We start from the raw sequence: 12,926 nt of genomic DNA on the forward strand, positions 1-12,926 counted from the left end.
AAGCCTAACACGCTGCAAGCTCTGCCTGTCGCCACGTGGATTCTGCAACAGCTTAACACGTGGCGAAATTCCATTTCAATATCAGTTTCAAGGCAAATCAAATTAGGGTTTATTGTTGTTGGCGTTATTTTTCTTCTTCAACAAGATCCAGAGCTCATAAACTATGGCAAGAAACAATCTTGGCCGTTTATTCACATCAATCTCACCCAAACTCCCCTCACCTTTCCCTATATCCGAGTCTTCAATCTGTTCAAACTCTGTGAGCCGACTCATCAGTTCGTCAACTCAACAGCCTCAACAGCAGCACCAAGAGAAAACCCCCAATAAAGAGCAAGAAGAGACCCTCAAAGCAAACTCTGAAAATCACAACGAAGAAGATCAAGAAGATGGAGAGGAAGACGACGATTTGGTGAATAAACAGACTGGAGAAGTCGGTGGGCCTAGAGGCCCTGAGCCAACTCGGTACGGTGACTGGGAACGAAACGGTCGCTGTTACGACTTTTAATTTTACCATTTCATTTATATTTTACATGAATAAATTTTGATTGGAGAATTACCCAGATGGGTTCAATCGAGAACTCAATTGAAGATCAATTTTAATTTTAGTTGTATTTTTGTGGATGTTTAAAATTATAAATTAATGATGAAAATTCTTGTTATTTACAGCAGAAAATGGAAATGGGTTTTGGGTTGGTGAACCAAAGAGATAATGTTGTTAAGCTGAAAATGAAAAATTTTGAGCGTGTTTTAGAAGGATTCTTGGTGGGTTCATTAAATCCAATGCTTCAATCTTCCCAACCAATTCCCATTGAAATATTTTGATCATCACCAACCTTAAATGTAAATTTCAATAACAATCAAGATGTCATAAGATGATTATGATTAGAGTGAATTGAAGATGGTGTGAATAGACACATAGTTTCAAGTTTAATTCTCTATTTGAACATCAAAGATTTTTTACATGAGCATCAGTTTGGCCGTGATGAGTTATTGTATTAGCCTCCTCGACGATTAGTTGGGCCGAACTTCAGTGAAAAGAGAAAAACAGCCACACATGAGTAAACACACTTATAAGAGCATTTTCAAATGTTCTTTATGTAATCTAATTTTTTCATTATAAAGAGTTTATTCATAAAAATAAAAATTTATTTTTAAATATAAATTACAGAGTAAGTTTGACTTTCTATATTTAAAGAGTTAAATTTTACTCTTTATCATAATTTTAATTAAACTATAGTTCTTATGCATTTTATTACTATTTTCTTTTCCATTAAGTTTTTTTCTTAAAAATAAGAGTATATTTATTAAATTTAAAATCTATTAGATTTGAATAAAAATTGTGTTCTTTATATTTAAAAATTAATAAAGATGCTCTCTATTCATACAAAGATACTCTTAAATATAGAACACAATTAGAAGCACTATAATTTTTTACTTTTAACCATTTTCTCTTTATAATCAGAAGCGTCACGTTCCTACATATATAAACATAGAGGATGTCCTTTTTCACAATAGTTGTGTATAAATCTCAACTCTTACCTTTCAAAGTTACAAAAAATGATTTGGTCATCTAACCACTAGATTTGCACAACCCAAGGATGATTTGAGATTACATAATATTAGAGTCTGTCAGAATTACCTAATTGGTTGGCCAAGAGACAAACTTCAAAACAAAATCTCCAGCAACCCAAATTGGCAATTGCCTCCTGTTCATGTCACACCATATATTATTAATAAACTAAACAAAGCCAATATGACCCCAAATCTAAGTGAGCTCATACATTTTGCATAAAAATAAATATATTATGCCTTATAATAAATTCAACTTTCATTATTATATCAATTTGCTAGTATCCAATATCTATTTACCATCATGCCTCAAACATTCTCCCCTCTACAAATGGACATCTTCAAACTCTTCATCATCTCTTCTTCCTCCTCTCCTCCACCACTGCAGCCACCATACCCACCTGCAGATCCACCGTCTGCCGTCGCTACGAGCCGGTGATTCGCTTCCCTTTTCGGATCGTCAACCGGATGTTGCAACACAAATCCTGTGGCTATCCAGGCTTTAATGTAACCTGTGCACTGTGAACCAAACAGTACTTGAGTTACCGAATTCAGGAAAATTCAAACTCCAAGCTATAGATTATTCCAAACAAGAAATATGGATCAATGATCCTAAAATCTGCCTGCCTGACGTATTTTGTCTCTAATCTCTCGGTCGCCCTTCAGTGCTGTTATAATCAGAAGTATACCTTCTTTATTGCTCTTTAAGTTATTTGTTGTATCGTTTGAACCCTATTGCTTGCATGAGTGGCTCAACTACACCGTTTTTGCTTCGTCATCTCAAAGAGTTGTCAACTTTCTGTCGTCTTCATCTCTTGCAAGGTTCTTGCCGCGGTTGAAGTGCCGGTTGAATGGCCGTTTTACGAGCAGATTGCGTCGTCGACCTCAGTGATAATCTGAGGCTGGCTGGGGTGAACCCAAGTGCGGGAAATGTGAAGACGGAATGGACGGGTGTGATTCAGAGTAATTCTACCTTTGAAATTGGTTGCTCATATTCATCTCAAGAAGGTAATAATTAATCTAAATGCAACTTCAATTAATTATCTCTTTACCATATACTTTTCTTGCTTATTATATTTCAAGTTTTAGTCTCAAAATAGGCTCAAAATGATCATATCTTAGGAAAAACGTGAATTGCATTAAATATTTTAGATGGTTCTTTCATATTATTATTTATTATCACTTGCTTTTTGGTTTTTTTTTTTTTTTTTTTTTTTTTTTTTAAATTTGTTTAGTATAGGTTTCTTTTCTTTCATTCCTTCATTATTGGCTTCGAACAAGAAATTGAAGACCAAGTAAATTGGAATTATTTTCTAATAAGGGAGATTGGGATGTAAATGAGAAGATTATAATAGGGTGTCCTTGGCATTTCTTATAAGAATTTAGTATTTTTGTCATGTGTGAGTTTTAAGCAAGCAAAGAATCAATAAACCACCCTTGGGTGGCCGAGTAGTTGATAAAAACTCTTGAGCATATTACTCAAGAAGTCCTAAGTTCGAATCACCTTGATTGCTAATAGGGTTAACATCGGAGAATATATGCGGTTTAACTTCAAGCAAGCTGGTCCGGACACCCCTGTTCAAATAATAATAATAATAACTATTAGATCCTAAGTTTATTGATTAACACTTCAGCCCAAACACCAATCAATAAACTAATTGATTACCCAAAAGGAAAGAAGTAAGCAAGCAAAGAAGAACCAAAACACAGCTAGAGAAATCAAAGACAGGTGGAGGTTGTTTTAGAGAGGATGATGGTGTATTTAAGTGTGACTGTTGCAGAAGAGGAGGCAGATCTTAATTGAACTTGGGTTTTCAATTTGGGTGTATTCTTCCTCACAGAGTAGATAAACAGAAAAGTATACAGGAGAAAACGACTTCAATTTATAGAAGATGAAGATGAAGCTGTGTTGATAAAGGAAGGGTTAGCTCTACGTTAAAAGGGGAAATTGAACTGCCTGAAACGATGGTAGCAATTGAGAAGCAGGATGTGTGAATAAAGCTAAAAGCTCCTTATCCTTGGATTGGGTTGACAAAGTCTTTCGAGAGTTTAGAATGAGAAAACAGCTGCTAAAATCTAGAACATGTTAATGCCCTTTATCAATCTAAAGTTGTCCAATAGTTTGTTTTTAAAACAAAGATTATTTGGGTTTAAAATGGATGAACAAAAATCTCTGAAAGATAACAGGATGATTTTCTAAAAATTATACAAGATCTAGAAAGCATTTTAGTAGAGATTGATGATGAGGATCTAGCTGTAACATTGTTAAACTCTTTACCAAAGCCGTACTCTTAACTGTGTGGAAACCCTAAAATATGGTAGACAAACACAAAATTAGAGGAGGTTAAAGCTATTTCAGCTAAGGATAGTGAGAATAGGATGAGAGATAAACATAGCAGTGATGGAGAATGTCTTATTGTTAGAGAAAGGTCTAAGAGGAAAAACTGGAAAAAAGAGGGCAAAATAGACATAATGAAATCTAAATTAGGAAAATGGAAGTTTTTTTTTTTTTTTTTTTTTTTTTTTTTTTTTTTTGTCATAAGGAGGGTCACCTTAGAAGAGACTGTGTTGAGAGAAAATAGGAAAAAATATGAAAAAGAAGGTGTGATGGCAGTGCAGGGTAGTATTAGAGCCTGGTTCAGGGCTTTGTTAGGGTTTTTACTCAGTTGTTCTTCTTTTAGCCTATCACTCGATTGATTTCATTACCTCTTGTATTCTTTTATGTTTTGTTGTTTTTCGAATTTATGGAAAAACATGTCAACTAAATTACTGTGTCTTGCTCTTTTTTGCTTTCTTTATTTCTTTTTGATTTTCATGCCTTGATTGAATGATTAGGATGTTCAGATTATTCAGAGTTGTTTGATTATCCAATAATCTCTTGTTAATTCATTTGAGACACCCAGTAGACCCTACATTCTAACAATAACAATCAAGAAAGAAAGAATAATGTTTGGATATAATAGGTAGTTCAGTAATTCAATTAGATTTATCATTAATGATAGATAACTAAAGTCATGATGTCAGTCTTAATATACATAAAATTTCCCACAATTTTTATTTTGAGTATGTGAAACTGTTAATCAAAGAGTCGGCAGATCCCTTATTTGGTTGTTTGTAGATAGCAACTTATTTGTATTGACTTTGAGCAAGGCTTGTGCAATCATTAAAGATAGAGTTGACTATGTATATATTAATAATCTAATCAACTAATCTAATCTCTTAGTGGGTTAATAGTTTATTTGATAATTCTCAGGAATTCCAAGGAGTGCTCGTTTTGCAGTGATAGTGGGAGCGGAGTACCACAATGTTATGTCTTTTGGGACTTTCATGTGTGCTTTGTGGGAAGCTCAAGTTTGTAAACAGTAACCCAACTCTTCTAGAGTTCAATCCCTCAATTGCGCCACAACCAAACACATTTGTAACAGGCCTTGATGCCCTCACAATCGACTCTTACCCCAAAATTGTTCTGGGTGAGAGCCGCCGTTTGCCAACCTGATGACAATACTTGCTCCATTTGCTTGTCTGAATACAGCCAAGAGAGACCCTCAAAACAATGCCACATTGCCTCCATTGCTTCCATGCTGAGTGCATCGATGAATGGCTTACCTTGAATGCTTCTTGCCCAATTTTGGTTCTCCTCAAAGATTACCACCACCACCCCCTTTGCCCTCATGACACCTACCACCATCGCCGCCCCTACCACCACACACACCACACAATGTAGCTTAAAAAATTTTGTGCCCTTAGATTTTACATAATTCTTTGGAATTTTAGTTTTAAAGGAAGATATTCATCAATTTGTATATATAATTTTTCTTAAGTATTGGTGGCCTTTTTTTTTTTTTTTTTTTTAATATAAGTATTCGGACTTATAATACATTTTTAGTATTATACTATCACGATGCGTTGTTCATATAATAATTCAATAAAAAACTTTTTATATACATTTATTGATAAATCAAGTGAATTTTTTATTTAAATATATTCATAATTTTTTTTTTTTTATTAGAGACAATGTAACATAATCAATGAAAATTATTCATATTTCTTTTGAAAAAAAATCATAATTTTTTTTTTTATAAGGTTTAAATAAAAAAGAAATTATGGATATAAATCTAGATGAAGCTAAGAGATATAGCGGTTAGCCGTTAAGAGGAAGAAGGATGATAACTCTCTCACTTCCCGCTCCCGCCAAGTTCCCTCCACCTTCTCTCAAACACTCAAAGCCTTCTGGCCAAAACCTTCAACTATCATCACCCCCGTTGATCAAACAACCCCACAACTTTGAGCCTCTTAACAGCCGTCTGATCCACCACCTCAATGAGGGCCATCTTCAGAAGGCCATTTCCACTCTTGATCTAATGACTGAACACAACATCCACCCAGACCGCTTCACCTACTCTTTCCTCCTCAAATCCTGCATCAGGTCACGTGCCTTCCACCTCGGCAGACACGTGCACTCGCATTTGATGACTCACTCAAAACCGGAGCCCAACTCAGTTATTCTCAATTCTTTAATTAGCTTGTACTCTAAATGCGGCGACTTGAATGAAGCCAGTATGATATTCGAAACTATGGGGGAGAAACGAGACTTGGTTTCTTGGAGTTCAATGATTTCGTGTTTCGCAAATAATGGGAAACAATTTGAAGCACTTCTTGTGTTCGTTGAAATGCTTGAGTGCGGATTTCACCCTAATGAGTATTGCTTTACAGCTGTGATTAGGGCCTGTTCGAACATGATGAGTTTTTCGATTGGGAAAATAGTTTTTGGGTTTTTACTAAAATGTGGGTATTTTGAGAGTGATGTGTGTGTTGGGTGTGCATTGATTGACATGTTTGTGAAAGGTGGTGGAGATTTGGAGTCAGCTTTTAGGGTGTTTGATAAGATGCCTGAGAGAAATGTGGTTTCGTGGACATTGATGATTACAAGATGTGCGAAATTGGGGTACCCGGGAGATGGGATTGGTTTGTTTCAGGATATGATTTTAAGTGGTTTTGTACCGGATATGTTTACATTAAGTGGGGTTGTTTCGGCTTGTTCTGAGTTAGAGGTGTTGAGTTTAGGGCAGCAATTGCACTCTTGGATTATAAGAACAGGATTGGCATTAGACGTTTGTGTTGGTTGTAGTTTGGTAGACATGTATGCAAAGTGCACAGCGGATGGATCTATGGATTATTCTAGGAAGGTTTTTGATCGGATGCTTGAACATAATGTTATGTCATGGACTGCAGTTATTACAGGATATGTGCAGAGTGGAGGGTGTGATAAGGAAGCTATAAAGCTGTTCTGTGACATGATACAGGGGGGACATGTTGCGCCGAATCATTTCACATTTGCTAGTGTATTGAAAGCATGTGGAAATCTTTTGAATTCAGGTTTAGGTGAACAGGTTTACACCCATGCTGTGAAAAGGGGTCTTGCTTTAGATAATTGTGTGGGAAATTCCCTTATTAGCATGTATGCTCGATCTGGTAGGATGGATGATGCTCGGAAGGCTTTTGAATCCTTATTTGAGAAGAATTTAGTTTCTTATAACACAATGGTTGATGCGTATGCCAAAAATTTGAATTCAGAAGAGGCCTTTGAACTTTTTAATGAAATTGAAGATTCAGGAGTTGGGGTTAGTGCTCACACATTTGCTAGTCTCTTGAATGGGGCATCAAGTATTGTTGCAACTAGTAAGGGTGAGCAAATTCATGCTCGGATAATAAAATCTGGGTTTGAGTCTAACTGCTGCACTTGTAATGCTTTGATATCCATGTATTCTAGGTGTGGCAGCATAGAAGCTGCTTTCCAAGTTTTTAAGGAGATGGATGATAGGAATGTTATATCTTGGACTTCAATGATCACTGCTTTTGCAAAACATGGATTTGCAGCCAGAGCTTTGGAAATATTCCACGAAATGCTTGAGGCTGGAATACGACCAAATGGGATTACCTATATTGCTGTTTTGTCAGCTTGTAGTCATGTGGGTTTAACTTCTGACGGATGGAAACACTTCAGGTCAATGTATGAAGAACATGGGATTGTTCCGAGAATGGAACATTATGCATGTATGGTTGATTTGTTGGGCCGATCTGGATCCCTTGAGGAAGCCCTTGAATTTATTAGATCAATGCCCTTTGTGGCAGATGCTCTAGTATGGCGTACATTTCTTGGAGCTTGCCATGTTCATGGTGACACAGAACTTGGGAAACATGCTGCAAAGATGATTCTGGAGCAGGATCCAAACGATCCAGCAGCATATATCCTATTGTCAAACTTGTATGCTTCTGCAGGTCAATGGGACGATGTGGCAGATATCAGAAAGAGCATGAAAGAGAGAAATTTGATAAAAGAAGCGGGTTGTAGCTGGGTAGAGGTGGAAAATAAGGTACACAAGTTCCACGTTGGAGAAACATGTCACCCACAAGCACAGGAGATTTATGCTGAACTGGACCAATTGGCTTTTAAAATAAAAGAACTGGGCTATATCCCTAACACCAGTTTTGTTCTTCATGAATTAGAGGAGGAACAGAAGGTTCAATATTTGTTTCAACACAGTGAGAAAATTGCTGTTGCATTTGGTCTTATTAGCACATCAAAATCAAAGCCCATCCGGGTTTTTAAGAATCTTCGTGTTTGCAGAGACTGTCATACTGCCATAAAATACATTTCAGCCGCTACTGGCAGGGAAATAGTGTTAAGGGATTCCAATCGTTTTCACCATATCAAGGATGGAGCATGCTCTTGTAACGATTACTGGTGATTTGCTACATTTGAAGTTCTAAAAATCTTGATCCAGCTACAATTAATGATCAGTGTTGGAACCTGACTCTAATTCTTCAGTCAATCTCACACTCAGTTCACCACAACAGCCAACAAGCATCAAACAAACATGCCAACACACAATATTCAATCAAATAAAACTGATATTTGTAGTAAGAGAATAATAGAACTATATTACAAATGGAAAAGAACATAAAAGAAGCAGATAATAGGTTGATCTTCAAGGGTCAGCTCCTCCTATACAATTTCGCACTAAATTTCATGATATCACACTTATCCAACCTCCTCTTTTTTATTCTAGGTTCCCACTCTAACTAACTCATCACACTCATTGTACTGATGTGCCACCTGTCAATCCTTGCTTTTCCCTTTCTATCCTTTTCAGTTATACTATTTGGTTGTCGGGGGTCCATCATTACCCTCCCCAAGGAGTGCCATCTTGTCCTCAAGGTGAAAGGAAGGGAATTGGCAAATGGAGTCATACGCTTCCCAAGTGTTGTTACAGGTTGTAAGTGATTTCCACTTCATAGTTGCCATCTAACAAGTGTCGTTTTCGGAGGGCCTGCTTAGGTTCAACTTGTAACACCATATCACCTATAAGGATGTCTGGAAGAGGTTGTGCTGCCAAGGGGTGGGAGGTGGCTTGTGCTGCCAAGGGGTGGGAGGTGGCTTTCTTAAGCTGGGACACATGAAAAACATCATGTATACGGGTAGTGGGAGGTAGATTGAGTCTATAAGCAACCTGATTGATTTTTTCAGTGATCATATAAGGTCCATAGAAGTGAGGGCTGAGCTTCTCATTGACTCTGCGGGCCAAGGACTTAAGATGGTAGGGCTGGATCTTCAAATAGATCGAGTCATCCACTGTATAATGAACTTCCTGCCTCTTGCCATCGGCATAAAGCTTCATGCTTTCCTGGGCCTTAGCCAAATTGGCTTTCAATTCTTCCAAGATGAGATTGCGCTCAACCAATTGTTAATCAACGACAGCCACAACTGAACTATTCTCACTGCATTTCAAAAGGATGGGAGGGTCCCTACCGTATAGGGCTCTAAAAGGAGTCATGCTAGAAGAGCGATTATATGTTATGTCAAACCAATACTCTGTCCAAGCCAACCATTTCGGCCAATGTTGCGGCTGGTGTCCTATAAAACAACATAAATAAGTCTCCACACAACGGTTTACTACTTTTGATTGCCCATCCGTTTGGGGGTGGTAGGTAGTGCTCATGTGGGGCTATGTTTCGGATTGTTTAAACATTTCTCCTCAAAAAAGACTCATGAAAACTCTGTCCCGATTAGATATTATGGTGCGAGGACACCCATGCAACTTAACAATTTCTTTAAGGAATAAGTTGGCGACTTCTTTGGTTGTGTAGGGATGCCGCAAAGTAAGGAAATGACTGTATTTCGTAAGGCGATTAACAACTACCAAAACAATGTCTACCTGATGAGCTTTAGGAAGACCTTCGATGAAGTCCATGGATACATCCTCCCAGACTTGAGAGGGGATAGGTATTGGTTGTAAAAGTCCCGCTGGCTACAAGGCATCATACTTGTTCTGTTGGTAGATTGGGTAAACTTTCACAAAGGCCTGGATGTCCTGCCTCATTCTTTCCCAAAACACCACTTGTGCCAATCTTTTATAAGTCCAAAAACATCCAGAAGGACCTCATGAGGGGGAAGAATGAAATTCCCGCAGAAGTTGCTGAACTTGGGGGCTAGATTTAGGCATAACTAGATGATTTCATAGTATAATTGATGGCCAACTAACCTGAAATGTGGGTGACTGGTAGGATCGATAATCAAATCTTGACAGATCTTCTTCAGCTTGCCACCCTGTTGAATGGCCTCTTCCCATTCCTCTCTTTTGGCAAAATAACATACTGAGATGGCATTACACTCTACTGTCCCATCACGCCTGGATAAGGCATCAGCTGCCTAATTTTCTAACCCCGACTTTTATTAAATCTCATAATCTAACCCAAGCAGCTTAATGATCCACTTTTGTTGCTCTTCTCCTTGTAGTCTTTGCTCATTCAAATAGTAGAGATTGTGTTGATCAATTCTAATGATGAAGTGTCTGCCCAACAAGTAATGCTGCCATTTTTGGACAGCTAAAATAATAGCCATCAACTCTCTCTCATAGACTGATCTTAGTCGCGATTGTGTGGAAAGACCTTAGCTAAGAAATGCTAAGGGCTTGCCTTCTTGCATTACGACAACCCCAATCCTTTACCCCGAAGTGTTAGTCTTGATGATAAAAGTCTTTGAAAAGTTGGGCATCGCTAAGACGGGCATTATGGTCATGACTGGTTTCAGTTCCTTGAACGCCTTTTGCACTAGTTTAGTCCAAACAAAAGCATCTTTGCGAAGAAGGTTGGTTAGAGGCAATGCAATATAACCATGCCTTGGGCTAAAATGAGGTGGCCTAAATACTCCAATTGAGTCTGCTCGAAGTTGCAATTTTTTTGTATTGACTACCAATTGGTGCCTTAACAATATTTGAAAGGTGAGCCTCAAATGATGCAAATGTGCTTCTAGGTTAGTGCTATAGATCAAAATATTATTTAAAAAAAAAAAAAACCAAGATAAACTTATGCAAGTAAGGCTTGAATATGTCATTCATGAGAGCTTGAAAGGTTGACGGAGCATTCGATAACCCAAAGAGCATTACGAGGAATTCGTAGTGTCCTTCATGTGTCCGGAAGGTTGTCTTATGGGTGTCCTCCTCCCTGACCCTTATCTGATGATATCCCGACTTGAGGTCTAGTTTTGAAAACATCGTGGCTCTTTCCAATTCATTGAATAATTCGTCTATAGTTGGGATGGGGAACTTGTCAGGTATGGTTATCTTGTTAAGTGCTCGATAATCCACACAAAAGCGCCACCCTTCGTCTTTCTTTTTTCCCAGAAGTACCTGGTTGGAAAAAGGGCTGATACTTGGTTTGATAATCCCTGAGGCCATCATCTCTCGAACAATCTTTTCTATCTCGTTTTTCTGATAGTATGGGTACCGATAGGGTCTAACATTAGGGACTGAAGCTCCTTGTTCTAGCGTGATGGCATGATCATGCGCCCTTGCGAGCACTTCATATTCCCTCAACAATTCAGAAATGCTATTGTCCACCACAGTTTCACCCATTTCCTAAAACTGCAAATTTCCAATTCGAGCAAATATCCTGATCCCTTTGTCTGTAGTGTTTTAATCATCCTTTTCAACGACACCGTTGTCTTACTCAGTGAGGGATCCCCAACAAAAGCTACCATTTCTCTGGACTGGTTAAATTTCATCACCGACTCCTTCCAGTTTGTTGTGGTCTCACCCAAGGTTTCAAGGCATGCAATGCCCAAAATGACGTCGGCGTTGTTCATGTTGAAAGGGTAAAAGTTCTGAACCACGATGATGCTCTACAACTTCAAACTTTCCTCACGACATTTTCCTTGACAACTCACTCTATAACCATCCCCAACTCTGACTCCAAAAGGTTTAGTCTAGACCACTGGGATTTTTAATTCTTTTACCACTTTCTAATTGATGAAGTTGTGAGAGGCCCTGCTGTCAATTAATATTATAACACCCTTACCTCCAATTTCACCTTTTAGTTTCAAGGTTTTGTGTCCATTTATGCCTTCCATCGAACTAATTGAAAGTTCAATGGTCCTCGGTACTTCTTCCTTAGTTGTGTCTTCCTTCATGGACATCTCTTTCATCTTTGGATCATCATCTTCCACTAATAGCACTTGGATTTTCTTGTTTGCACATCAGTGGCCTGGTGAGTATTTGGCATCACACCGGTAGCATAAACCCTTCTCCCTTTTTCTTTGGATCTCAGCTTCGGTCATTTTCTTATAAGGAAACTCTCGCCGGAATGGGTTTGGTTGGAAGTTGACCGATGAGGATGAGTTGGGACTGGAATGAATCTTGCTCTAACTTCGTCTTAGGGGTGGGTTTGGGGTTGTAGATCGGGTTGACTCATTTGGGGTTTGGGTCCTATTGATTTCTTCAGGTCAGGTCAGGTAGCAAGAAGTCCATGGTCCAATAGATGAATAAGCCCACTTGTTCTGCTGGCCTGGTCCAAGTCTGGCCTTACCCACAATTTGGTTTCTTTCTTCCAACCTTTGGGCCAGTTGGGTCACATGAGTTAGAGAATTGAGCCGAGTGATTGTATTGGGCTGCTGTAGTTTTATTTCAGCTTTTATTTTTGGTTTGAGCCTATTAAAAAATGCAACAATCATCACCTCTTCTCTTTCTCCGACAGTTAACGCCGCCACCACCACCTCAAATCGGTGGTGGTACTCCAGCACCGTACCATTTGGCTTCTTCGCCATCAACAGCTCTAAAGGACTCACCTCTTGAGTTCCAATAAATCTTTGAGAGAGGGCTACCTTGAATTCTTGCCAAGTGGTCATCGCCAATCGAGTCTCCATCCATTGGTACTAGTGGAGGGCTTCTCCCTCCATACGCAACGCTGTCGCCGACACTCGGTGCTCATCGACGATTTGGTCGAATGTGAAATAGCGTTCTACCCTGAAAATCCACCCATATGGGTTTTTGCCGAAAAAGATAGGCAACTTCAGCTTCCGG

At 38.5% G+C, this 12,926-nt stretch overlaps 1 protein-coding gene and 1 pseudogene across 1 annotated transcript; both read left to right on the top strand.

Annotated features, from left to right (window-relative positions):
• Positions 1-163: 163 nt before the first annotated feature.
• On the top strand, positions 164-5,218 carry LOC116133301 (annotated as a pseudogene).
• Positions 5,219-5,729: 511 nt separating this feature from the next.
• On the top strand, positions 5,730-8,397 carry LOC116133329 (pentatricopeptide repeat-containing protein At3g49170, chloroplastic). The gene has a single exon (XM_031419037.1). It carries the CDS (start codon positions 5,733-5,735, stop codon positions 8,316-8,318), a length of 2,586 nt encoding a protein of 861 aa, XP_031274897.1. The 5' UTR covers positions 5,730-5,732; the 3' UTR covers positions 8,319-8,397.
• The last annotated feature ends 4,529 nt before the right edge of the window (positions 8,398-12,926 follow it).

This window comes from Pistacia vera, unplaced genomic scaffold, assembly GCF_008641045.1.
Source record: "Pistacia vera cultivar Batoury unplaced genomic scaffold, PisVer_v2 Contig268, whole genome shotgun sequence".
In the NCBI taxonomy this organism is placed as follows: Eukaryota; Viridiplantae; Streptophyta; class Magnoliopsida; order Sapindales; family Anacardiaceae; genus Pistacia; species Pistacia vera.

Coding starts and splice junctions, on each gene's coding strand:
- LOC116133329 (XM_031419037.1), top strand. CDS start 5,733: ATGATAACTCTCTCACTTCCCGCTCCCGCCAAGTTCCCTCCACCTTCT.